Source organism: Acomys minous (assembly GCF_964271855.1).
Source record: "Acomys minous genome assembly, chromosome: 13".
NCBI lineage: Eukaryota > Metazoa > Chordata > Mammalia > Rodentia > Muridae > Acomys > Acomys minous.
The window spans coordinates 51,484,340-51,508,832 of NC_140495.1; the positions used below are offsets into that span (position 1 = coordinate 51,484,340).

Genomic DNA, 24,493 nt, shown 5'->3' on the forward strand with positions numbered 1-24,493 from the left:
CCTCCATTGCTGGTGGGAATGCGAACTTCTTCAACTACTTTGGAATTCAATCTGGCACTTTCTCAGAAAATTGGGAATTGTGCTACCTCAAGACCCAGCCATACCACTCCTGGGCATATACCTGAAAGATGATCTACCATACAACAAGGACGTTTGTTCAACTATGTTCATAGCAGCCTCATTCATAATAACCACAATCTGGAAACAACCTGGATATTCCTCAATCTGGAAACAACCTGGATATTCCTCAGCTGAAGAATGGATAAAGAAACTGTGGTACATTTACACAATGGAATACTACTCAGCTATTAAAAACAGCCAAGGCTACATAGAGAAACCCTGTCTTGAAAAACCAAAAACCAAACAAACAAAAAACTCAACCAAAAAAACCCAAAACACAGAAAACAAAACAAAACAAAACAAAAACAAGGAAATCTTAAAATTTGCAGGCAAATGGATGGAATTAGAAATGATCATCCTGAGTAAGGTACCGCAGACCCAGAAAGACACGCATGGTATATACTCATTTATAATTGGATACTAGCCCAACATGGATGTCCTGAGAGTCTTCACTAAGCAGGAGATTGGGACAGACGCGGAGACTTGCTATTGGGACTCCAGGTGACAGTGGTATAGGAGAATGGGGAGATAGAAGGGCCCAGAGGATCCAGGAACGCTACAAGACCATCAAGGCTGGAGGATCTGGGCCCAGGGGGACCAGCACAAACTGTTGCATCAACCAAGGTCAATACATTCAGTAAATGTTGACTCCCTGTTCAGATCTAGCCAATGGACAGCTCATTCGCCACAGTTGTGGGGAGAGCAGGGACTGCCTCTGACATGAACTCTGGTGTCCCTATTTGATCACTTCCCCTTGGCAAGGAGGCCTGGTGGCACTCAGAAGGGGAAGCAGGCTATCCAGATGAGACTTGACAGGCTGTAGTCATATGGTGGGAGAGGAGGTTCCCTTCTGTCAGAGGTAAGGGAAGGGGAATAGGACAGAAGAGGGAGGGAGGGTGAGAATGGGAAGATACAAGTGAGGGGATAACAATCAGGATGTAATCTGAATACATTATAATGAAAAAATACATATTTTTCATTATAAATTAAATTAAATTAGTTAAAACATAAATTTAAAAAAACATAAAACCCCTAAATCAAAACAGGAGAGCAAATCTTCATGACTTCAGAATATCAATGATATAAGTGAATATCCAAAAGAAGTGTGACCTAATGTTGACAAAAATGAGTGCTCACAGCATATATGCTCACAGCAGCAGTATGCACAGCAGACAAAAACAGTCCAAATGCCCATCAACTGATGAATAAGCTGTCCATCCCAAAGGTAGAAAAACAGTAACACAGAGGAAGGGAGACGCTATTACAAATTGAGCAAATCTTGAAACCATGATGCTAAGTGAAAGACGCCAGTCGCAAAGGACGGAATGTTGTATAGTATTCATTCATGTCCCAAACAAGCAGATGATAGAAAGTAGGGGGTAGGAGAAATGGCTCAGTGATTGAATACTTAACACTCTTGCAGAAGACCCAGGTTCAGTTCCCAGCATCCATTTGGTGGCTTACAACTATCTGTAACGCCAGTTTGGGGGGGATTTGACGCCCTCTCCTGGCCTCCAAAAACACCAGGCATACACCTGGTCACATAAACACATGCTGACAAAAAAGTCAAAGATAAAAATACAAAAAAAAAAAAATTTTTAATGCATGTATTTTTTTTAAAAAAGAAAGGAATGCCTAGAGTTAGGAGTGTGCAACTACCTATGGTTGTGAAATGAGGCCTACGCAAGTCTAAAGTGCAAATGGAAGCATTTTCCTTTTTGCATGTGTGCATGAAGCCCAGACTTCAGGAAAATGAAGTAATACCTCCATTACCTGAGAGAAGTACCATCATTCATCTTCTCGGAACTTTCTAGGTTACCATAAGATATAATGACAGAAGGTCCCTACCTTGAGTCACTACAAGGGCACTAACAGACCCTGCTGGGCTGGATGTGGTTCTCTTGGTTAGAATCCTTGCCTAGCACACATGAAGCACTAGGCTTGCTCCCCTGCACCTCATAACCAGGCATGATGGAACATGCTTGTAATCCAAGGCTCAAAAGGAGAGGCAGGAGGATTACAAGTTTAAGGTCATCCCTGGCTACCAGATGAGGCTGAGGCCAGCCTAAAACATATGAGATCCTACTGCAAACAAAACCAAAAGACAATTCTTTTAACTGAATCAAAAATGCAGCTCTGGAGATTAATAAGGTACTCTGTACCATTTAAAAGTAAAATAACGGTATTTATAAAAGAAATTAAACTAAAATGCAAAAATAAAGATTAAAAATAGCAACCCAGGCAATTCTCTGTATTTTAGAGTCAACTACCATCACATCTGTACCAAATTTGCATAATCTTACCCCTTCATTATTATCTAAATGCAACATAGTAAATGTGTAAATAACTTTTATGTTATATAAAGTTGATAGGTGACCTAGAGATTAGCTTAAAGCATGTGGGAATATATACTGGCTATATATAAAACATACAGTCATTTTATATGAGATCTTGTTATCAGTGGGGATTTAGAATCATTCCCCATGGTAACTGTATCACTCACATGTTGAATAATCTTTCAGTCAATGGCTGATAATATTATAATCTTAGTTTGTATAAAGCACTTTTTGCAAAATGACAGAATTATCTAATGATAAATTTCTCAGAATATATTCATATCACTCAGAAAGTTAAATTACAAAAAATAAGTAAAAATGTTATTCAGTTAAAATAGTTTAAAAGTTTGATTTTGCTTTTACAAAATAAGATCTAGCTTTAGAGTTGTTAAATTCCCCTGCTATCTTTATTGGGGTATCTAGCAAAACTAAAAATATTCCCTACCCAACATCCCCCCACTCCAAAGCTAGCTGGAGTCTCCCATCCTATGCATCAGGCCAATCTGACGTAGCTTTCACCTCTCATCAAAGAAGCTTCTTTTTGCAGCAGACAGAGACCATGACAGAGATCGACAACTGGTTAAAATGTAGAAAAAGTGGCCATGGCTTATTACACAACCCCAACCTATGCAATTACAATATAACCCTACACTTACAACTCGGTGAATATTGTGAAAGAGAAAGTAGAAAGACTGTAAGAGCCAAAGGACTAGGAAGCCTTGAGTAATACAGTATCTTCCAGATAGGACAGGGAAGCTGCACCATGAAATCTCAACAGTATCACTGCTAAACAAGACTGGCTAACAATACTACCAGTCAATATGCCCATGGAAATAAGGAGAATATCACAAGGCCCATCCCTACAGGCAATCAGTGGCTGCTGTGGGAGGTACGAAGAGAGAGAAATAGACAGATAGACAAACAGGTCACTTTTTCCAGGCACACGCCTTTGATAGGTTATTCAATCCCAAGTGGTCAGCCCTAAACACAAGTACATAAAAGCAACACTAAACAGACTCAGTACGGAGTGTGTGTGTGTGTGTGTGTGTGTGTGTGTACATACCTATCTATACATGTGTGCACATGTATGTATATATAGCTCTATATGTGTATATATATATTCACACATTTGTGCATATATTTATATATCAATTTTTCTGTGTGTGTGTGTGTGTGTGTGTGTGTGTAACAACAGAGAAATCGTGAATTCGAAGGGGAGTAGGGGACATCTGAGGAGTTGGAGGGGGAGAGGGTAGGGTAATGATTTTAATATAGTATTCATACACAAAGTTCTCCAAAAAATTAAAAAATTCAGGGGCTAGAGAGATAGCTTGGTGGTTAAGAGACCTATTAGAGGCTCCAAGTTCAGTTCCTAGTACCCACATGGTGGTTCACAACCATCTGCAACTCCAGTTCCTGAGGATCTGATGTTCTTTCCTAACTTCTGTGGGTACCAATTATGCATATGGTAAACAGACATACACACAGGCAAAAGCTCATACATAGAACACATCCTTATTTTGAAAATTCAAATATGTATTTAATAAACATACTGGCCAAGATTTATTTGTAAGAGTTTCCTTGACTCTACCTCTACTACCACATATATGATCATCTAAACTACACAACAAAAAAGCATTGCCAAATACTGTACAAGTTCTCACAGCAGCCTCTATGACCTTGAATCATAATCTAGAAAACCACTTGTTTTTGGATATGATCTAAAGCTTACCATAATATTTCTCTTTGAAATTATGGTTCTAAGTATTAAGTAAAAAAAAAATTTTTTTTTCTCTAGCCAAGGTGAAGAACACAGAGAAGAGAAAACAAAAACAACAAACAGGAAATAAGCCAAAGTAAAGTAATCAAAGCTGAAGTCATTTTAAAAATTATTCAAATAATGTGAGTCTCAGAAAGAAAAAGAAAAGATGTGCTTCCAACTTGACACAAAACAGGCATCTAACTTTATTCTGATAACCTGATGTAAACTTCTCAGAGCCAAGGAGTTTATGCGAATGAGAAAAGTGCTGTGCACAGCAACAACCCTGTAGAACCACTTTCCCACCAGAGTTAGCTGCACTCACGTCAATATCCTCTTCAGTGAAAGTTTCCGGATCTTCTCCCATCATGTTGGCTAAGTGCCTCTTTCCTATGTTGAATTCTTCAATCTGCTTCTTAATAAAATCCTCTGTATATGATTCCTGTCTTGAGGCTTGGACATTTTTCTTTGTTGTTACAACTGTGGTATGTATTAGCTTTAATAGCTAAGGGACATAAATGGAAAGAAAAGAAAGCATTTAAAATTAAACAGTGATTTAACAGATCACTATCTTTAAATAAAACAAAGTATAATTTATCATCCTTAGTCAACAGACATTCAGAAACAAAGAAAAAAGGTCTAGCACCCAACCAAGGTGCTAGAACTAAGCTCAACTCAAAGCCTTGCAAGTGCATTAATTCAGTAGCAACTCAGCACATCAAAATACCTCCAAGCAGTGTGCTGTGCCTCTTCACTATAAACACATTTGGTACTGTTTGCTCAGTGACAGTGAGCTATCACACTGGATGCATGAGAAATAAAGAGAAAATCACATGAAACAAATATACAAAGCTAGGCAGCACACCTTTAATCAGCACTCAGAAGGCAGAGGTGCTTGGGGAGGGGTGAGGTATCTCTACGTTGGAGGCCAGCCTGATCTACAGTTCAAGTTTCCAGATGCCTAGGGGCACAGAAACACATCCTAAACAAACCAACAGGCAAATGCCTGAATCAAGCAGACAAGAGGGTTGAAGATGGTAGTATGGCCTTGCAGGCACTCCTCTTGTTTTGAAAGAGAAACACAGCAGGTAGGTTTGGCTTAGGACTTTACTGTCTCTATCTCTGTCTCTCGGTCAGTCTGTCTGTCTGTCTGTCTGTCTGTCTCTCTCTCTCATATATATATATGAAATAATGAAGAAAATGACACTATAATGACTCAACATTAAGATTTCTGGCAAACTTGGCTAAACATGCTGCTGTAAATAAAGGTTTTCTGTCTTTTTGTCTCCGTCTTTCTTGAGGCAGCAGTAATCACACATTTGCTGTTGCTGGTCCTCCTATGGTACAGTACAAGGAACTTTCTTCCAACAGTAACACTTCACCTTCAATGAACAGTGTCAAATATTAAAATAGTCTTTTCTTAAGACCTAAACTGAACCCTTTTATCTCTGCCCCAGCAACTTTGAACACTGCTAATAATACTCAGACTTAAAAGTCACAATCTCAGTAATACTCTTATTTCCTGTCTCATACACATTAAAAATCTCCTTTACACACAAAGGCCCATCCCTCCTACATTTTTTTCCTTCCCTCTTGAGAATTCTAAATTCAGAACATTCTACAGTAATTTGCCACTACATTTGCAACAAAATGAAAGAAAAAGGAGAAAACATTACCCAGTTAACAGTAAAACTTATGTTTTGAAGAGCCTCTGAATTAACTGAGTAAAAGTTATTTTAACCCACTCTTTAATGGGTAAGAAACTAATTTAAAATTCCATAAAAACCTTTGTTTTTGCTTAGGAGAGCAGAGTTTCACCTCTGAGAAATATAATTACTCAACAAGATATTCTCATACACTGCTTTACAAAGTGCTAGCTAGCACTAATGAGTAAAAACAAGCCCACCAGTAGGTTAGGCTCACAGCAGTTCCTCTTGTCTAGTTTTTACCTTTCCTGGTTCCATTACCTGAGGATAAAGGCGGATGAGTGTGACACAATTATTCTGAGGTGAGGAGAGGCACTTCTATCTAACTTATATACTGCTATGACTGCTGATTTTGTTATTAGTTATGGTTGTTAAGCTCTTATTATGCCTAATTCATAAGGAAAACCTTATTGTAGCTATATAATGGGAAACTACAGGGTATGTACAGCTGGGTACTAGCTGTGGTTTTGAGCATCCAGTGAACTCAATGCCTCCATCCCCTGTGGAAAGAGAGGCCAACCAGAGACAACCTATTTTAGAGACAGAGCCTATTTTAATACCCTTGCTCAGTCTAGTGCACCCATTTCTCCATTCTAGGAGTTTTAGCATATAAAATTTACATATTCTTTTAACTGGTTGTTTTTGTGATTCCAGGTCTAATTTCAGTAATGAAAAAAAAATCTTCCTTCCATTTGGCAATTAAGGGAAGGAGGCTTTTCTACTTTAAAAATCCAGGCAAAGCCATGAATTTGGGGACAAAAGCAATACAGTAGATTATTCTTTCAACTGTCTCAGTACCAAAAGGATCCACACACAGTACAGATATTTTGACCATGGTGAGGGCAGTGCACTCAAATGTAGTTGAACCCAAGGTTCAAAGCAACCCAGAAGACAGTCTCTTTGGTAACCAGCACCACCCTTCCCAGCAGCCATAGGCACCAGGTCTGAGCCTTGGGTGAACTGGAGCCCATGCTCTGCAGTAAGGGATGAGAAGCACAATCAAGGTAGGAAGTGACAGTCCAACTGCAGGAGAGCTGAGGTTGGGACATCTGATGAGCATTCCAAGAAGCAGACAGTTCTGTAGATGTGCACAGGAGACGTCTGCGAACAAGGTGTATGTTGTTAAGGAAGTTGGGCATGGCAACACACACCTTTAATTCCTATATGGAGGAGGATGCCAAGTCTGAGGTAAGCCTGGGCTATACAGTGAGAACCAGTCTCAAACAAACAAAAACAAAACAACAGCAACAAACAAAACTTGGGTTGGACAGAGAATTCAGTGGTTAAAAGCACTTACTGATGTTCTAGAGTGTTGAGGGCTAGGCTGATCCTAGGCTTTCCCTGAGGCCCTGATATATGGGGAAGGACATAGTTCCTCCTCTAGAACCAGGAATACTCCTGGCCAGCCAGTAATGTCCTGGGGCCAAGGCCTTAGGAGGGCTGTGGTTTCAGATCCTGAGATCTCAATCTTTCTACCCTAAGGGGCTATTGGTTATCAGTCCCAGGGCCCCTGTGCAACTCCTGTGTTTCTCTTGAGCAACACTGTTCAACTGGCTTCCTGCTGACTTTGGGCCCATTGTCAGCATTTTCCTGACTGTCCCATTTCCCCTGCAATATATAGTAAGATGATCTTCTTAATAAGCTTGCTTGGCATAAAAGACATAGTTTATTCAAGATCTCCTAATCTCAAACTTTTCTGTCCTCTTATCTTTAGGTCTCCCGGTTCTCTCTCTGGACTCTTAACTGAAGAACAACCTCCTGGTCCAGATCAGAGTACCAGGGCTTAGCTCCTAACATCCACATCAAGTAGCACACAACCACCTGTAACTCTGGCTCCAGGGGACCTCTCTTTGGCCTCAGGTACCACATACATGGCATATACTCAACACAGAGACACATAAAAAAAAGTCAAAACTGCTTGACAGATGATGCTCACACATCGGAGTATGGAAAATGGCAGACATGAATTAATGTTACAGCAATATAGCTCTACCATGTGAAGAAACCGCTTAGAGCCAAGGAATTATAGACAGAGAGGTAAGATCATGCCTTAAGATTACTATTTTCTTTGAGAAGTAGATGAAATGGTCTGTGATGATTAAGAGGGAAAGTGTAATGGACCAAATACTTTCCATTCAGAAGGCTGTGACATAGTGTTTAAAGTACAGATGAAGAAATCACAAGAAAGCATTCATACTGCTGTGAACCAGCATTCCATCCATACTGTGCCGGTAATAATTTCTTCATCAATTATCTTTTCCCATCAACTTAAATGCTGAAGAAAACACATGCTAGGGCACACGGTACCCTTCAGCACAAGTTTCCCACTCTTGTGAACACTTTACCTTGACTTTAATTGAGCTGGGTCATAATGTAACCCTACCAAGCTCCTACTTATGCTGCCCTGAAGTATCAATGCCTGTAGTTTGCACTTGAATTCTAGGCCACTGGGGAATGTGAATGATTTTGTGTGTATGTATGTGTGTGTACATGTGTGAAATAAGCCTTTTTAAAACATGAACATATCCTCTTTACATTATTTTAATAGTTGCTGTCTCATCTTTCTATAAACGTGGGAAATTAAATAATACCCACTTATTTTTCCCTAATAATCTGCATTTCAGGCATGGCAACGATCTTTTCTCCACATATAAATTTTCCTGGTCTATTTCTGTCCCCTTGTTTTTGCCTTCTGTACAGCTCTTAAACCTTCATTTCTACAGTCCTTCCCACTTTTTGCAGCATCAGTTGTACTTACTGTAGTCACTCAATGTTTAGCTTTATTGCTGGTCTACCTTCAAATTCCATGCTTCAAAAGCTTCCCCTAAGCACAGCCTGTCATGCCCCAAACCAACAGAGCAATCCCTCACCCACACTTTCTAGGCATGTCCTTGACAACATGAAATGGTTGTGATGAAGTAAGAGGGTTTTTTTTGTTTGTTTGGGCTTTTTTCTTTTTTCTTTTTTTGTTATTGGTTGGTTGGTTGGTGTTGCTCACCTCTTACCTAGAGAGGAACACTCTAGGGAGTAACTGAAACCCCAGGTAGCTCAAAATCCTATCTACTATTTCCGTATATACTTAACTTGTAAATTGGCACAGTAGATTAGCAACAATAATTCATAATAATATAGACAGCTCTAACAATATACTGTGACAGAAAGAACTCTATGAATGTGGTTAAGACAAATACTCTGGGAACCTAAGTCCTGAAAGCACAGAAGAGAAGGACTGCTGCAGTGCTTCCTCCCTGCTGAATGAGCATCCTCCTGCAGGCTCGGGCTGCCTGGACCACTGTTCCTTTACTTCAGTTCCTACATTTTAGCATCTTCTAAAGTGAAAGAGTTGATTACTGACTTGAAGGTTTGTTTCCACACTTGATTTGTTTCTTCACTTGTCAATCATATTCTCTGGAGTTTGTGACATGAGATGACAGCTTTCCTAATTTTAACATAAGTGAGGCCTAAATATATTTACAAAAGTTTTTACTGTTCACTTAAAAAAGACTTTTAGAGATGTCACTAATTTGGAACATTTTCCATAAAAGCTCTTTAGGATCTTTTCTCAACAACATAAAAATACAACATCCTGAAACTCATAATACTTGTTATAATATAAGAAGCAGTCCATAGATACATTCCTTCTTAAAAGTTCTGAATTATTCCAGCAATCACATAGAAATATGTATACTAAACAGAGTCCACTACTTGTTGGTACAGTCCATTAAGGTGAGGCTGAATGAAAAATAAAACAGAAAAACAGCTCTTTAGCCAAACACATAATTCCCAGAAGAGAATTTCTTTGCCACTATAAAACAATCCTGACAGAATCAGCTACAGGTTCCATCCCCAACTGCAGTGATGATGCCAGAATTTTCATCAGACTTTTGTTCAAGAAGTAGTATAGACACAATGTGACAAATTTGTTTCTTTTTAAATATAATCAGTGGGTCAGACAACTATAATTTCAATCAAGCTGGTTGCAAAATAGGCAGACACATCCTGACAGCTATGATGTCCCAAATTTGGCCAAATGCCAGTGTCAACATTACTGTAATGGTATTATAGCAGTATTAGGCAGTTTCTTTTAGTTTAATTGGATAAAAAGGGAACAAAGAAAACTGGGCTGCTAATCTGAATAGGAAAGGCAAAAAAAAAAAAAAACTTCAAGGAATTTTTAAATAGGTAAAAACTGAATTCACCTTAGTAAAATTGTGAATGAAGAAACTATACAAGGACTCCAATAGAGGAATCACAGTAACCTCTTTGAATAGGTGTATAGTTATCAATTAGAAGCTTCTGGATATAGGCAAAAGAAAGCTCTCTGACATAACTAAGTAAAAGGTACCCATGCTCCTGTAAACAAGCCTAATGAAACTCCCTGGGTCATAAAACCAAGATAAATCAAAAGACAGGAAAGTATAAAAGAACCGCTAGTCGAGAAGAGGTAGGGATGTGCGGAGGGAGACAACAAGGGATAAAGGAGGCTATGAGGATGGTATGTGTACAAAATGTGATAATGAAACCTTATGCATAATTAACATATATTAATGAACATTTGGAGATTTTGTGATGTTTTTTAATTGCTCACAAACCTTTATTCACCAGTGGGGCGATACTTCCCTTCCCCCGGTTACTGCCCCTCCCGATGAGGGTTCTACTAAGCTCAGTGTCATGGCAGGGGAAGGTGTGTCCTGGTGCCCAGGCATCTGGTTTGGAGAAGGACCTCATCCTTCTCTTTGGGTTGCTGGTTTTTGTTGTCCAGAACAAGTCGGGAAGGAGGAACCACTGGCCATCAGCACTCAGAGCTCCATGATGTCTCCAGATGGGGATGCTGGGGAGTAGGGACTTGGGGTATCCCCCAGCCTCAGCAGCCTGATGGCCTCAGGGGTAGGGCTACCAGGATAGGGCCTGAGATGCAGCTCTGGGCAAGGGCTCCTGAGTGGTGGCAGGGCGTGGGGAAAAGTCACAGGGGGACTGCAGTAGGGATGGTCATTATGTTGGCTGAGTCGGGAGAAGTGGGTGGCCATGTTCTCCTCAGACAGGAACTGCTTGTGCAAGGGTTCCCTGGCGTCCTGGCTGCGAGGCACCCCAGTGGTGGCCCGTAGGTCCCGACTTGGGGGGCCTCGCTCCAGGGGCTGCTACAGGATCATTATGGTTCGGGGTCCTGCAGATAGAGGGGTGGGATCCAGGCACATGATTTTTTAAAAATAGCTCTTTCTAGGAGCTTTAAAAAAAATGTGTCTTTAAAAATATGTTTGTGTGTCTGCCTGTCTGTATATATTACCACATACATGCAGGTGCCCAAGGCAGAAGAGGACACTGGATCTCCTAGAACTGAAGTTATAGGCAGATGTGGTCACCCTGTGTGCTAGGAACTGAACCTACCCTATTTTCTGGCATATAAGACAACTGGGTGTATAAGACAACTTCCAACTTTTCCAGTTACAATATAGTTTGGAATATACTTGCAATATAAGACTACCCCTCTTCCAACGCACACCCTGTGCAGCAGACTCAGGCAGGGCACAGACAGCCAGGCACTTTATTAAATGCCAGCAGACAGCCAGTGCCAGCCTACACTGCCCCTTTAAGGTATGTTCCACACTCAACCCAAAAAAGCTCAGCCCTCCGGAGTCTAATGGGTTGGTTCTTGTGGAGAGACAATCCATGCTTACATTTTCCTCCTCAAGGTACAGGAAGATGTGTGCAGCTTGCTGCTCCCTGCTTCATACTCCCCACACAGGCAAAGCAGGCAATCAGCCCCCACTACAGGTGCCAGATATATGAAGCAAGGGGAAGCCAGGTGTGGGTAAGTACCCAGTATGTAAGACGGCCCCTGATTTGGCACAGATTTTTTGAGGGGGGAGGGGGTTAAAAAGTTGTCTTATATACCAGAAAATACAGTAGTTAGTTCCTCTGCAAAAGCATCAAGTGCTCTTAACCCCTGAGCAAACTCTCCAGCCCCATTTACAAAAAATAATTAAATAAGGAGACTGCAAGTTGGGAGTGGTGGTGCACGCCTGTAATCCCAGCACTCAGGGAGCCAGAGGCTGTTGGACCTCAGTGAGTTCGAGGATGGCCAGGTCTACAAAGTGAGTCCAGGGTAGCCAAAGCTACACAGAGAACCCCTGTCTTAAAAAAGGAGAGAGAGGGAGGGAGAGAGAGAGACTATGAAATTACATGCAAAAGCAGGCAGGGTCTGAGGTGAATTCCAATGATCCACAACAGGATCAATATAATCAGAATTCAGTCATTATGAAATGAGACACCTTGCCTCTTATGTTCAGGATCTCAAGAGAGGAATTACCTAGGAGTGCTAAACTGGGCCAGGTATCCCAGGTCACAGCTCTTCTGAACATACTCAAAAACAAACAAACAAAAACCCCAAACACCAGATTCCTCCAGAGGTGCTCTCAGGAAGGGGAGATGCTGCTGCTTGCATCATGTTATACTGTCGACAAAAAAAAAAAAGTCACCATTTATTTTCATTCCACAATCATCTATATTAAAACTCAGCATACTTACCAATCAAATAAAACACAGACCATATCTGAATAATGATTGAAACAAGCCAATAACTATAGTTATGGGTGCAACATCTAGGAAATGTGACTATGGCAAGCATAAGCAATGCTGTCACAAAATCATTACTAACATAAGCAACAACGGTTGCATGCAAACTGTTTAAAGGAGAAAACCACCTTGACTCTGTGAGAGTTGTACTATTTAAGTATATGTCAGATAATAGACCGTCTGGGTTTACATAACCACCCCTGGGAGATCTCGTGGGCAGAAGACAGAGAATGAGAAAGACAAACAAGATGGGAGGTATGGGTGGTGGTGGCATCTATTATCAAGCTTTCTTAAGATAAATTTATGAATTGCCACATAAGGAAAACATCAGTTTTAATGTATAGGTACTTTTACAATTAAGGCAATGAGGGATACACTAAAGTTTATCCAGGACAGGATGATGTCTTAAAGGGAATAAACACCTTGCAAAAAGGGCTATCTTTCCCACTTCTTAAAAACTACAGTTAAAAAAATACACCCAAGGACTGGCCAGAGTATCTGAGTATCATGCATAAGGCCCAGAGTTTGACCTTTAGCATACACACCACAACACAGATACACAACATATACATGTATATGTATACATATATGTACTTGTGATGCACATACTCTTGTGTATGACTAATACTGACATTCAAAACTAATCCAAGAAACATAAATAATTTACAAAACTGAATACAACTGTTAAGATGCAAGTGAATTTAAAAATGCATCATTCAAGGTACCTTTGGCCACTGACTAAATATAATTTTTTTATAAAGCCCTTACTGTAGACCAACATGGTAATATACTAAATATGGGATTTACAACTGTTGGGAGTTCATGAGAAAGAAAATGAACAGCTATTTTTTTTTTTATAGAAACACGAACAAATTTACTATGAAGCTGCAACATACAAGAATCAAGCCGTCAAATGTCAGTGGTTATTCTTCTGACAGACCATCCAAATCAGCAAGGGCGGAGGTACTAATAAAATTCTTAGTAGAAAAAAAAAAAATAAAGAGGAGTCTCACCAAAATAACAATGGGTTTACCACTTTCATTTAAAAAGCTATAAATATATAAAAAGCCAAAACAGCATGCCCACTCTACTAGATTACAGTCACAGATGGTTTTAAAATTCATGGGTAATCTTTCCAGAGACCTATGAAAGGCAACTATCAACAGTTCAACAACAATGCCAACACTATTTTGTTTACTTGTGACAAGTTAAAAAAAAAAGAAAAAAGAAAAAGAAAAAACGTTCACTACCTAAAAGAACAGAGTACACACTGATATGTAACAATATTTCCAATCCCTCTGACACCACTGGCACTGAAGGAAACTAACCTCGTACTTCCATTTACTTTTAGTTTCTTGCTTTTACCATCAATTTAATAGACTAGCTAAGCAGCGTACTTTTCTATACATTACACCACTAACTATAGGTCACAAGATTAATGCTGTTTTTCACGAGCTGGAAGAGAACTCACATCTGTCGTAAACAGCAGCTCTGTCTTTGTCTAATAACAAGTGACCTTTTGACTTCTTGCTAATATGGCCAATGTGCTGGTTAGTTTTTGTTAACTTGTCACAAACTACAGTCATCCAGAAAAAAAAAGTTCTTCAAAAGAGGAACTGCTTCCAGCAGAGTGGCCTGTGGGACATTTTCTTGATTGATGATTGATGTAGTAAGGCCCCGGGCAGGTGGTTCTGGGTTGTATAAGAAACGAAGCTGGACAAGCCGTAAACCGTGAGCCAGTGTGCAGTGTCCCTCTGTGGTCTTCAGTTCCTGCACTGAACTCCTGGCTTGGGTCCCCTTGGCAACAGACTGTAACTTCTAATCTCAAACAAACCCTTTCCTCCCCAATTCACTTCTGATGGTGGGTTTTATCACAGCAACACAAAGAAAACACAGCTACTTTCTGTGAAGAGCCAGAAAGCAGATTAGATTTGATAGACCAGCATCATCAAGGCACTTTTAGCCACCTCCAATTACCTTTCCTATAGCTGAGACAATCATATTCTTTTATCTCACAAACTCTAACCTCAGGGAGGCAGAGTTGAAACTTGCTTTCCTATGACCAATGGTTTGAAAGGTGAACAAATCGTTTTCTCCAAACACATTGTTTCAGTGACTGACCACAATGTGCCTGGTTTGGTAACTCCAATCTCTAACTCAGTCCCTAAGCACAAATCAACTATTTGTTGCTGCCAGAACTTACTATGATTATAACGTACTTTTTTATACCACTATAGAGCATAATAACTACAGAATATTTCTAGATAATGCACTAAGAGCTAACACAAGCACAGAAATTACTAATTGCTGCTGAAGCTTCCACTTTACTATCACTGCCCCCGACCCCCAGAAGCTGCCTGTACTCACCTCTGTAACTTCTACTGACTCTATACTGCATCAGGGAAATGCATAATTAGGTGGCTCTTCTGTATTTCCTTCTATAAATCTCTCATAGTACATTATAGATTCCTAATATGTCTGGATGTACTTTATAAGAAGTTTAGTCACTCACATAAACGAATGTTATCCTTAACCAAATTTGGGGTGCTGAAAGGTTTAATTGTGTTGAGGCATAGTATGAAATGGGTATACTGTAAGAACAGCAGAGGAGGAAGCCAGCTAGCAAGGGGCCCAACTGAGAACTAGGAGTCACAGTGAAGTAAAACTTGCTTTCTTTTCTTCATTGCATTAGTGTTTCTCAAAATGTTTTACTGTCACCCATAATTTCTGTTATATCACTACCCAGTATATGCACTTACCAGCATAAACAAAATTCAAAAACACTTTATGAAATGCACTTTTTTATTCTATTACCTCTACTCTTTTCAAGCTGTTTATGACCTGTGAAGAGATTCCATAATTAATGGTACATGACCCAAATATGAAGTGGGGAGGGGAGTTAGTTGGATAGTGTTTTATTTGCTCATGAAGTCATTAATTTTTTTGCTTTGCAAAACACAGGCCCCAAGAGAAATACAGCTATTAATGTTGTATGCAGAAGTGGATAAGTGTTTTTTAATATGGACATTAAGAAACATTAATATTTCAGACAGGCACTCTATAAAAAAAGCTTTCTTAATGTCTTTGTGCATGTACACATACATAGTGTGTATGTATGTGTGTTGGGGGTGGCCTTGTTGGAGGAGAAGTGTCACCAGAGGATGAGCTTTGAGGTTTCAAAAGCTCATGCCAAGACCCAGTTTCTCCCTCCCCCTGTCCTCCTCCCTTTCCCTCCTCTCCCCACTCTCCCTATCTCCTCCTCTCTCTTCTCCCCTTCCTGCTGCTGCTGTTTGTGGATCAGGATGTAAGCGTGTAGCTATTACCACACTGCCATACCTGCTTGTCTCCAGGCTCCTTACTATGACAATCATGCCTAACCCCCCTAAAAGTGTAAGCAAGGCCCCAATTAAATGTGTTCTCTTATAAGTCACCTTAGTAACTAAGTAACTAAAGTAACTAAGACTGTGTGTGTGTGTGTGTGTGTGTGTGTGTGTGTGTGTGTGATGATTAAAGATCTAAAGTAGTTACATTTTTCAATTATTATTTAAGATGTACTTCATGTGGTAAAACATATTCAGGAATTCAGAGGATCAGGCCCAAGAGAATCATTCCTTGAGAGTGCTAAGAATCAATTTCATCGGTAACTCTCTACCTTAGAGTACCAGGCTCAAGAGAAGTGCTCAGCAAACATTTGCATATTGGGGTGGATGGATCATTTCAAGAGTGGACAAGGAAATAAATATTAGCAAAGGACACTGTTTTAGCCATCTTACAACCTTAGCAAGCAAATCCTAATGAAGGTAGAAAAAGAACACTTTATCTTAATGATGAAATGAGAATTGTACACAGCCTTCAGGGACAGTGATATGAAATACTGGAATTTGCAGCAATAACCTCACATATGAAATCTCCCAACAGAAGAGATAGCACAGAACCAGAGCAAGATGCTTACTTTGATAATACTAGTGGAAGAGAGTAATAAGCAATTAGAATGTGCTTTAGACATAATAAAAATCTTATGTGCATTTCCCATATAAGTTAAAAAAGTAAAAGGCAGCTGGCTGTGGTGGTGAAAGCCTTTAATTCCAGCACTAGGGAGGCAGAGGCAGGAAGATATTTGAGTTTGAGACCAGCCTGTTCTATACAGTGAGTTCCAGGATAGCCAGGGCTAGAGAAACCCTGTCTTGAAAAACAAAAACAAACAAACCAAAAAAAGTAAAAGGGATGTGACCCAACAAGGCCCATTATTTTATGTGCAAGTTTACACATAATAAGAATATGGAGAAAGATAGAAGGGTAGACACTAGGTTCTGAATGTATAAGAGAAAGCCACATTCCCCATAATACACATTATTACCAATAAAAACATTTTGTCTGCTACAGTTCCTCTCATATGCAATTATGTGTATAAACAAATATTCAAATACACGTATAAGAGATTTAAAAACAAACCAGCATATTTCCCAATTTACAACAAAACTCCCAGATGTTTAATTAATCACTGGGCAGACTGGTTGGTTTATGTCAAGGCATCAAATAACACAGAAAAAGATAGGCAGTCATTTTGCAAGATCCAGTACTTCTCTGCAATATCTGGTGCTAGTATTTCTTTAGCAATATTTGATATTCTATTTTAAATGTTCTGTTTTCCACACCCCACTTCTTTGGCAGCACATTCTCAATCTCTTTGAGGTCTCTCGTTTGGCCTGTTTGTCCTTCAAGGCCCTGTTCCTCTGACCACTCATGTATTAAACGCTGTCTCCTGCGCTACTGCCTCGATTTCAGACGAAGGCTCTACTGGCCATCTCTGTGTAATATCCCAGACACCTTAAACGCAGTTACAGCCAAACCTAAATTCGTCTTCTCCCAGTGGAGAAGTGGGTACCACGCAGAGACTGAAGCTGGAAATCACAGCTTCACACTGCCCTCACGATTGAGTCAAGCAGCCAATGCCCTCTAAACAGCTGATGACAAAGTTTTCAGGAAAATTCCAAAAACTGAAGGCACTTGTAAAAAGTTTCTGTCCACTCCATAGTGCGGGTTTGCCCAAGACGTCTTCAGGGTCGCAGCTGAGTTCAGCTCCCGCTCCCCTGAGACCGTTCGCCACACCTTGGCAGCCACTCAGCTCCACATGCCAGACACGAAAGGCCCCGGAAGAAGCTGCAGAGGATCCGCCCGCGGCCGAACCCACCCGCGACTCTTACGAGTGACCTCCGGCCTCTACCCAACACCTTAGGGCCGACTTCACATCACCCTACCACACGGACCGCCATCTCCAGCTCCCAGGACCTTACCTGGGACTTGGGCCCGGGCTGCCAGTCAACCGGCGAGGTTGTCCAGTACCCGGGCCTCTGGCAGAGGCTAGCCCTAACCGCGTGAACGATCTGACGGGAAAGCATTCGGCCACAGGACATACAGGGCGCAGCCATGTTGGTCTTGAGAAAAGTCTGGATGGGAGGGGAAGGGGCGGGGCCTGGAGACTGCGCAGGCGCGAGCCGCCCAGGCGGAAGCGCTTCACTAGCGTTTAGAACTAAGGGGCGTGTCCTGCAGCCTGGCCCCTAACCGCCTATAGGGTACACGGAGTTTGGCTGTAGCTTGACTTGCACGTGGCTTTCAGCCTACCACTAGCTGTACCTAACTGTGCCCTCGCCTCTTCCAGTTGTAGCTGAGTTCGTGATACCCACACTCAGACATGCCTTCCGCAATGCTTGCTGTCGCTCCATGAATTCCAAGCATGCTTTCTTGTCCGCCAGCCTTTACAGAACTGCCTTCACCTCTTCTCGAGCTTGCCTGTTTTCAGGATCTATGTCAAGACCTTCCTCCACCAACTGACTAGCTTCCAACTCACTCTTGTGTTGACTCTTAGCTGTATGACCTACAGACTGACAGCTTCACAGCTCTCTCTATGGCATTGCCTCCGGGCCTTGAAACCAGTAAGAATGGCTGTGTGGACATTGTTTTGCCCTTTGAAACTTTTCACTCCTAACAGTAACTTCCAGGTGATTTCTAGCAGGTACAAGTTAAGTGATGGAATAAACCACTCTTAAAAGGTTTTCCATACGTGTTGAAAGGATCAATAGAAATTTAAAACATACACAGAAGATGGTATCAAGGTGACCAAGTAACAGGCTGAGGAGACAGCTCAGCAGTTGGGAGCACTTGATGTTCTTACAGAGGAGCTAGGTTTGGTATCCAGCGCTCATGTGGCAGATTGCATCTGTCTGTAATTCCAGCTCTGCGAAATCTGATGCCTTCTCTGTATTTCAAGGGCATCAGTCATGTCTGTGGTGTACAGACATACATACATGCAAGCAAAACATACATATAAAATAGAAATCTTTTTTTAAAGACAGGGAATATTTTATTTAAAACCCATCAGTAAAATGGGCATCGTGGGTCTATAACAAATCATTCATATTTAAAGCAGAAGTCAGTAACTAACTGAACCAACCACAACTTTCTTGGCTGGAGCAGAATAAACTTCTCTGTGTGAGCAGCACCTTTGTATTTCTCTCCTTCCTCCTCCCCCTCTCCTTCAACAGAATCCACGCCAACCTTCTCATAATCCTTCTCTAGGGCAGCCATGTCCTCACAGGCCTCAGACCTCGCCCAGCCCACAGACCTCCTCCATGACCTCACCCACATACCACTGCATACATCAAATCAAACTTGTGATCTAGGCAAGCCCAGGCCTCAGCAATGGCTGTGGTGTTGCTCAGCATGCACACAGCTCTCTGGACCTTGGCCAGGTCTCCACCAGGCACCACAGTGGGGGGCTGGTAATTAATGCCAATCTTGAAGCCAGTGGGGCACCAGTCCACAAACTGGATGGTACGCTTGGCCTTGATGGTGTCAATGGCAGCATTGACATCTTTGAGAACCACATCACCATGGTACAACAGGCAGCAAAGCCATGTATGTACCATGACAAGGATCACATTTCACCATCTTGTTGGCTGGCTCAAAGCAGACATGGGTGATCTCTGCTATAGAAAGCTGTTCATGGTAGGGTTTCTCAGCAGAGATGACAGGGGCATATGTGGCCAGAGGGAAGTGGATGCAAGGGTAGGCCACAAGGCTGGTCTGGAATTCTGTCAGGTCAACATTCAGAGTCCCATCAAATCTGAGGGAAGCAGTGATGGAAGACACAATTTGACCTATCAACCTGTTAAGATTAGTGTAGGTCGGTGCTCAAGGTCGTTTCTATAACAGATGTCATAGATAGCCTCATTGTCTACCGTGAAGGCACAATCAGAGTGCTCTAGGGTGGTGTGGGTGGTGAAGATGAAATTGTAGGCCTCAACCACAGTGGTGGAAACCTGGAGGGCGGGGTAAATGGAGAACTCCAGCTTGGACTTCTTTCTATAATCAACAGACTGCCACTACATCAGCAGGAAGATGAAGCCAGAATCAGTTCCCCCACCAAAGTGGTGGAAAACCAAGAAGCCCCGAAGACCTGTACACTAGTCAGACAGCTTGTGAATTCTGTCTAAAACAAGGTCAATGATGTCCTTACCAGTGGTATAGTGGCCATGGCATAGTTATTGACAGCATTTTCCTTGCCTTCCACCTCAGGGTGGAAGAACTTGCAGTAGGTACCAGTGTAAACCTCATCAACAACTGTGTATTCCGGGTCTGCAAACACTGCCTGGGGCATGTGCTTGCCAACATCTGTCTCACTGAAGAAGGTGTTGAAGGAGTCATCTTCCCCATCAATAGTCTTACCAACTGGCATCTGGCCATCAGACTGGCTGCCATGTTCCAGACAGTAGAGCTCCCAGCAGGCATTGCTGATCTGGACATCTGCCTGGCCAAGGTGGATGGAGATGCACTCATTCATGGTTGCTGTTTTGCACCTGCCAGGAGGATGGTGGAGATGAGGAGGAGGTATTGCTTCTTACAGTGCGACTCTTAGGTGGTCAATGTAAGCGAACCTGCCAGAAATACTTTTCTTTTTTTAAGTGATGAAGTAAATGCTGGCATCATAATGTTGTCACCTCACAAAACAGAGATCAAGAAAAATAGGTATTGCACAGTTTCAGAGGAGAAAAGAGAGAGCGAAACTCTAAATGGAATGGTTGTAGTTAAGGGGAGAAAAAAACTATTTCTCCCTTTGTCTGTTACTACCTTTTACATTAATGAATTTTGGGAACAAGCAAAAGAAACTTATTTTAAGTACTACTATTTTGTTTTCAGACATCATTAAATCATAGAGAGAAAGCAAATTTCAAGGTCCCAGGCCCTAAGGGAGCTGGGAGTTTCCCAACAGCTGAACAGAAGCTGTTGTAAAGAAACAGTGGTCAGTGTCCAGCCATCTCAGGGACAACTTGTAAGGAAACATTTGTCTGAGTCCAGGTGTTTCAAGAACAGCTTCTCCATCTTGCTGTCAGGGTCAAACTAAGTTCATGTTCCCAACCCCAGGAATCTACTCCTATCCTGATTGATGGAAACTCCCCAGTTCAACCTTTTATGTCAAAATATGGCTGGACAGTGTTACAGCCCACCATGCTCCCCATTGCTTAATGGTTTCATCCTTGATATATGAAGTATACCACACTTTTGGGGTCACAGTTTAGCTCCGGAGTCTGTGTGGCTCTGATCGATCGGTAATGTCTTTATAACAATAAGTTTTTGTCATCTGCATTGACCTGGTATTTGAGTTATGTTGCATTCAATTGGACCTCACAACAGTCAAAATCACTTTATTCAGTGCCAGAGGTTCAGGACTTGATTTTGGAGACCAAAACTAAGTTAGAGGTGCTGCCGTGCTGTCAAGGGAAACAGGTAGGCTAACTGCACATCTTCACCTCTCCCTCCTTTCCTCCAAATCTAGTCCCCTAGTCTCATCGGCCCCCTGTAGAAGTCCTACTGTGGCCTCTCCTCACTCTCTGACCCCAGTCCCAGGGGATTAAACAGATCCTGGAGGAAGACCCTACTTCTCTCCTTCTTAGACCCTCCTCACCAGCCTCTCAGCCCATCCTCATTCCTACATGTCAGCTCCCAGTACCTAGAAACATCTTTTACCTAGAATCCCCAGTAGCAGAATCTCAGAAGTCTTCCCTGCCAGGAAATGCACAGCCATTACACTCTCCTAAGAAACAGGAAGCTGAACAGAAACCAAGGAAAGAACAGCCACCCCAAAACGACCTAGAATTACAACCACCCCACAACCAGGTGCCTAGATGTCATCATAAAAACACAATCAAAAAGCCAGGACAGCATGTCACCACTAAAACCCTACCACAATGGGTATTGAGAATCAAAACATACTGAGGCCAAAGCCAAAGACCTTAAAATAACCTTTATGAATATGATAAAGTACTCAAAGAGGAAATGAATAAATCCATTTTAAAAATCTAAAAAGACAGTGGAATAAAATGAGTAAAAGCGTCTAGGACCTGAAAGTAGAAATAGAATTAATAACAAAAACCCAAACTAAGGGAAATCTGCAAATGAAGAATTTAGGAACTCAAGCAGGAACCTCAGAGGCAAACCTCACCAAAAGATTACAACAAGTGGAACAGAGAATCTCAGGCACTGAAGACACTGATACTTCAGTAAAAGAAGATGATAAACTGATACTTCAGTCAAAGAAAATGTTAAATCTAAGAAAATTCAGATACAAAGCTCTCAGTAAATCTGGGACACTATGAAAGGACCAAATCAAAAATAATACAAATAGAAGAAGGAAAAGAAACCCAGGTCAAAGGCACAGAAAATATTTGTAACAAAATCAAAGAAGAAAAATTTCCCAACCTAAAGGAGGAGGGACCTATCAAGGTTCAAGAAGCTTATTGAACAGCAAATAAATTGGACCAGGAAAGAAAAATCCCCATAATAATCAAAATACTAAGTTTACAGAACAAAGGCAAAGTTCTAAAAGCTATATGGGAAGAAAACTAACACAAAGGCAGGACAATTAGAATTACACTTGACTTTTCTATGGAGACTTTAAAAGCCAAAAGGGATGTATTTAGGTTCTACAAACCCTAAGAGAATACAGATGCCATCCCAGACTAGTATACCCAGCAAAACTGTCCATCACAATAGATGGAAATAAGACATTCCATGATGAAATCAAATTCAAGCACTCTCAATTAGATATCACTTTCAAACATGGCTGCTTTCTCCTATAAACTAAACTTCCTTCATTGTTTGAAATTAAAGGTGTGTACTAAGGGCATGTCTGTATTCCAGCCAGATCACATAGACCTAGGAGGTCTTTGGATGCAATCCTTTGCCAGAGTAACCATGCTGCTGGGTTAAAATTCCTCTATACTGAGGAATTGCAGAGAATCATAACAACATATTTTAAAAGCTTGTGCTCCACCAAATTGGAAAATAAAAAAGAAATGGATAATTTCCTTGAGATATACCACTTACCAAAGTTAAGTCAAGTTCAGATAAGCAATTAAACAGATCTCTATAATCCCTAATGACATAAAAGCAGTCATTAAAATCTCTTAACATCAGCAACAACAACAAAGCCCAGGGCCAGATGCTTTTAGCATGCAATTCCACTAGACTTTCAGAGAGGAGTTGATGTCAATTCTCTTCAAATTATTCCACAAAACTGAAACAAAATGGAAACACCCAATTCATTTTATAAAGCCTCAGTTACCCTGATACCCATACCCAACAAGAAAGATAATTACACACCAATTCCCCTTATGAACATAGATGCAAAAATACTCAATAAAATATTTGCAAACCAAATCCAAAAACACATTAAAAAAGATCATTCGTCGTGATCAAGTAGGCTGGAACCCAGAGACGCAGGGCTGGTTCAATGTACACAAATCAATAAATGTAATCCACCATATAAACAAACTGAAAGCCAAAACTCACAAGATTGTCTCATTAGATGCAGGAAAGGCCTTTGGCACAATCCAAAACTCTTTTTTGATAAAATTTTTGGAGAGAGTAGGGATACAAGGCACATACCTCAATGTAATTAAGGCAGTTTAGAGAAAGCATATAGTCGATCAAGTTAAATGAAGGGACCCTCAAACAATCTAAACTAAAATCAAGAACAAGACAAATAAAAGGGAAAGTGGGAAAAAAAAAACAACCCAGAAGTTTAGAACAAAACTACGTGAAGACACAGAAGATCATTTACTGTACCTGAACACACACACATGCAGAGAGGAGAGAGGAAGGGAGGGACAAGAGCGAGAGAGGAGAAAGAGGAAAGAGAGAGAGGAGAGAGAGAGAGAGAGAGAACCAGAAAGTAGCAAGAGACCTGGGGAAGGTCGTTTTTCATGATTTCTAAGGAAACCAACTTTTCTGACACATTGAACTTGGGCTCCCAGCATTAAGGAATATAAGGGATATATTTATGTTGTTTAAACCACTCAATTTATGGAACTCTGTTATAAAGTCACAGCAAAACAACTAGTATGTTAGTACTTAACTGTCCCTGAGTCTTGATACTCCTTTCATCAAAAGATAGAACCCCATCCACTTTAGGGATCAGCTGGCTTAAATGACCTGCTGTAAAGAGCAATAGAACATGGAAGTCCTGGCCTAGAACTTTGTGTCTAGTCACAAAGGCTACTTTGGCTTCCCATCTCCTCATTTTCTCCTTATGGATCTTTGGGGAGAACTAGTTAGAAACTGAAGATTTCCACTAACATCCATCCCAGACGTGACCCCTCCCACCAAGCCTTCCTATGGCCATAGCCTCTAGTCCCATCTGGATTTGGCACTTTGGGGGCCACCCTGGGTCAGAACCATAAACCTTATGTACTTGGGGGACATCACTATGAAATAATATTTTAAACCATGCAGGAATAGATAACTCAGAAACCTGAGAATTGGTTTAAACATCAAGTCCTGCTAGGCAAGGTGGAGCATGCCTGTAATCCCAGCAAACGGGAGGCAGATGTCTCTGAGCTTGAGCCCAGCCTAGTCTACAAAGTGAGTCCAGGACAGCCAAGGTTACACAGAGAAATCCTGTCTGGAAAAACCAAAACCAAACAAACAATTCCCCCAAACCA

The 24,493-nt window shown here is 41.1% G+C and overlaps 2 protein-coding genes and 1 pseudogene across 3 annotated transcripts in view; all 3 read right to left on the reverse strand.

The window, feature by feature from the left end:
• MRPS9 (mitochondrial ribosomal protein S9) overlaps nucleotides 1-17,959 on the reverse strand; it is a 57,570-nt gene extending 39,611 nt beyond the window's left edge. The window contains exons 1-2 of the mRNA XM_084753259.1: nucleotides 17,789-17,959; nucleotides 4,541-4,720 (exon numbers count right to left, since the gene is read on the reverse strand). Of these exons, the coding sequence (XP_084609385.1) occupies nucleotides 4,541-4,720; nucleotides 17,789-17,923 (315 nt within the window). The 5' untranslated portion in view covers nucleotides 17,924-17,959. The remainder of the gene's footprint in view (nucleotides 1-4,540; nucleotides 4,721-17,788) is intronic.
• On the reverse strand, nucleotides 10,600-11,193 carry LOC311580540 (host cell factor C1 regulator 1-like). Its single transcript, XM_084752193.1, has one exon. It carries the CDS (start codon nucleotides 10,946-10,948, stop codon nucleotides 10,721-10,723), a length of 228 nt encoding a protein of 75 aa, XP_084608319.1. The 5' UTR covers nucleotides 10,949-11,193; the 3' UTR covers nucleotides 10,600-10,720.
• Nucleotides 17,960-18,902: 943 nt separating the features above from the next.
• Nucleotides 18,903-23,949, reverse strand: LOC311581791 (tubulin alpha-1A chain-like; annotated as a pseudogene). Its single transcript has 2 exons — nucleotides 23,909-23,949; nucleotides 18,903-20,350 (listed from the first exon to the last, which is right to left on the reverse strand). The product of its transcript is annotated as a tubulin alpha-1A chain-like (transcript).
• Between the last annotated feature and the right edge of the window lie 544 nt (nucleotides 23,950-24,493).

Bases quoted from the DNA above. Each gene is read 5' to 3' on its own strand.
- LOC311580540 (XM_084752193.1), bottom strand. From the start codon at position 10,948: ATGGCCACCCACTTCTCCCGACTCAGCCAACATAATGACCATCCCTAC.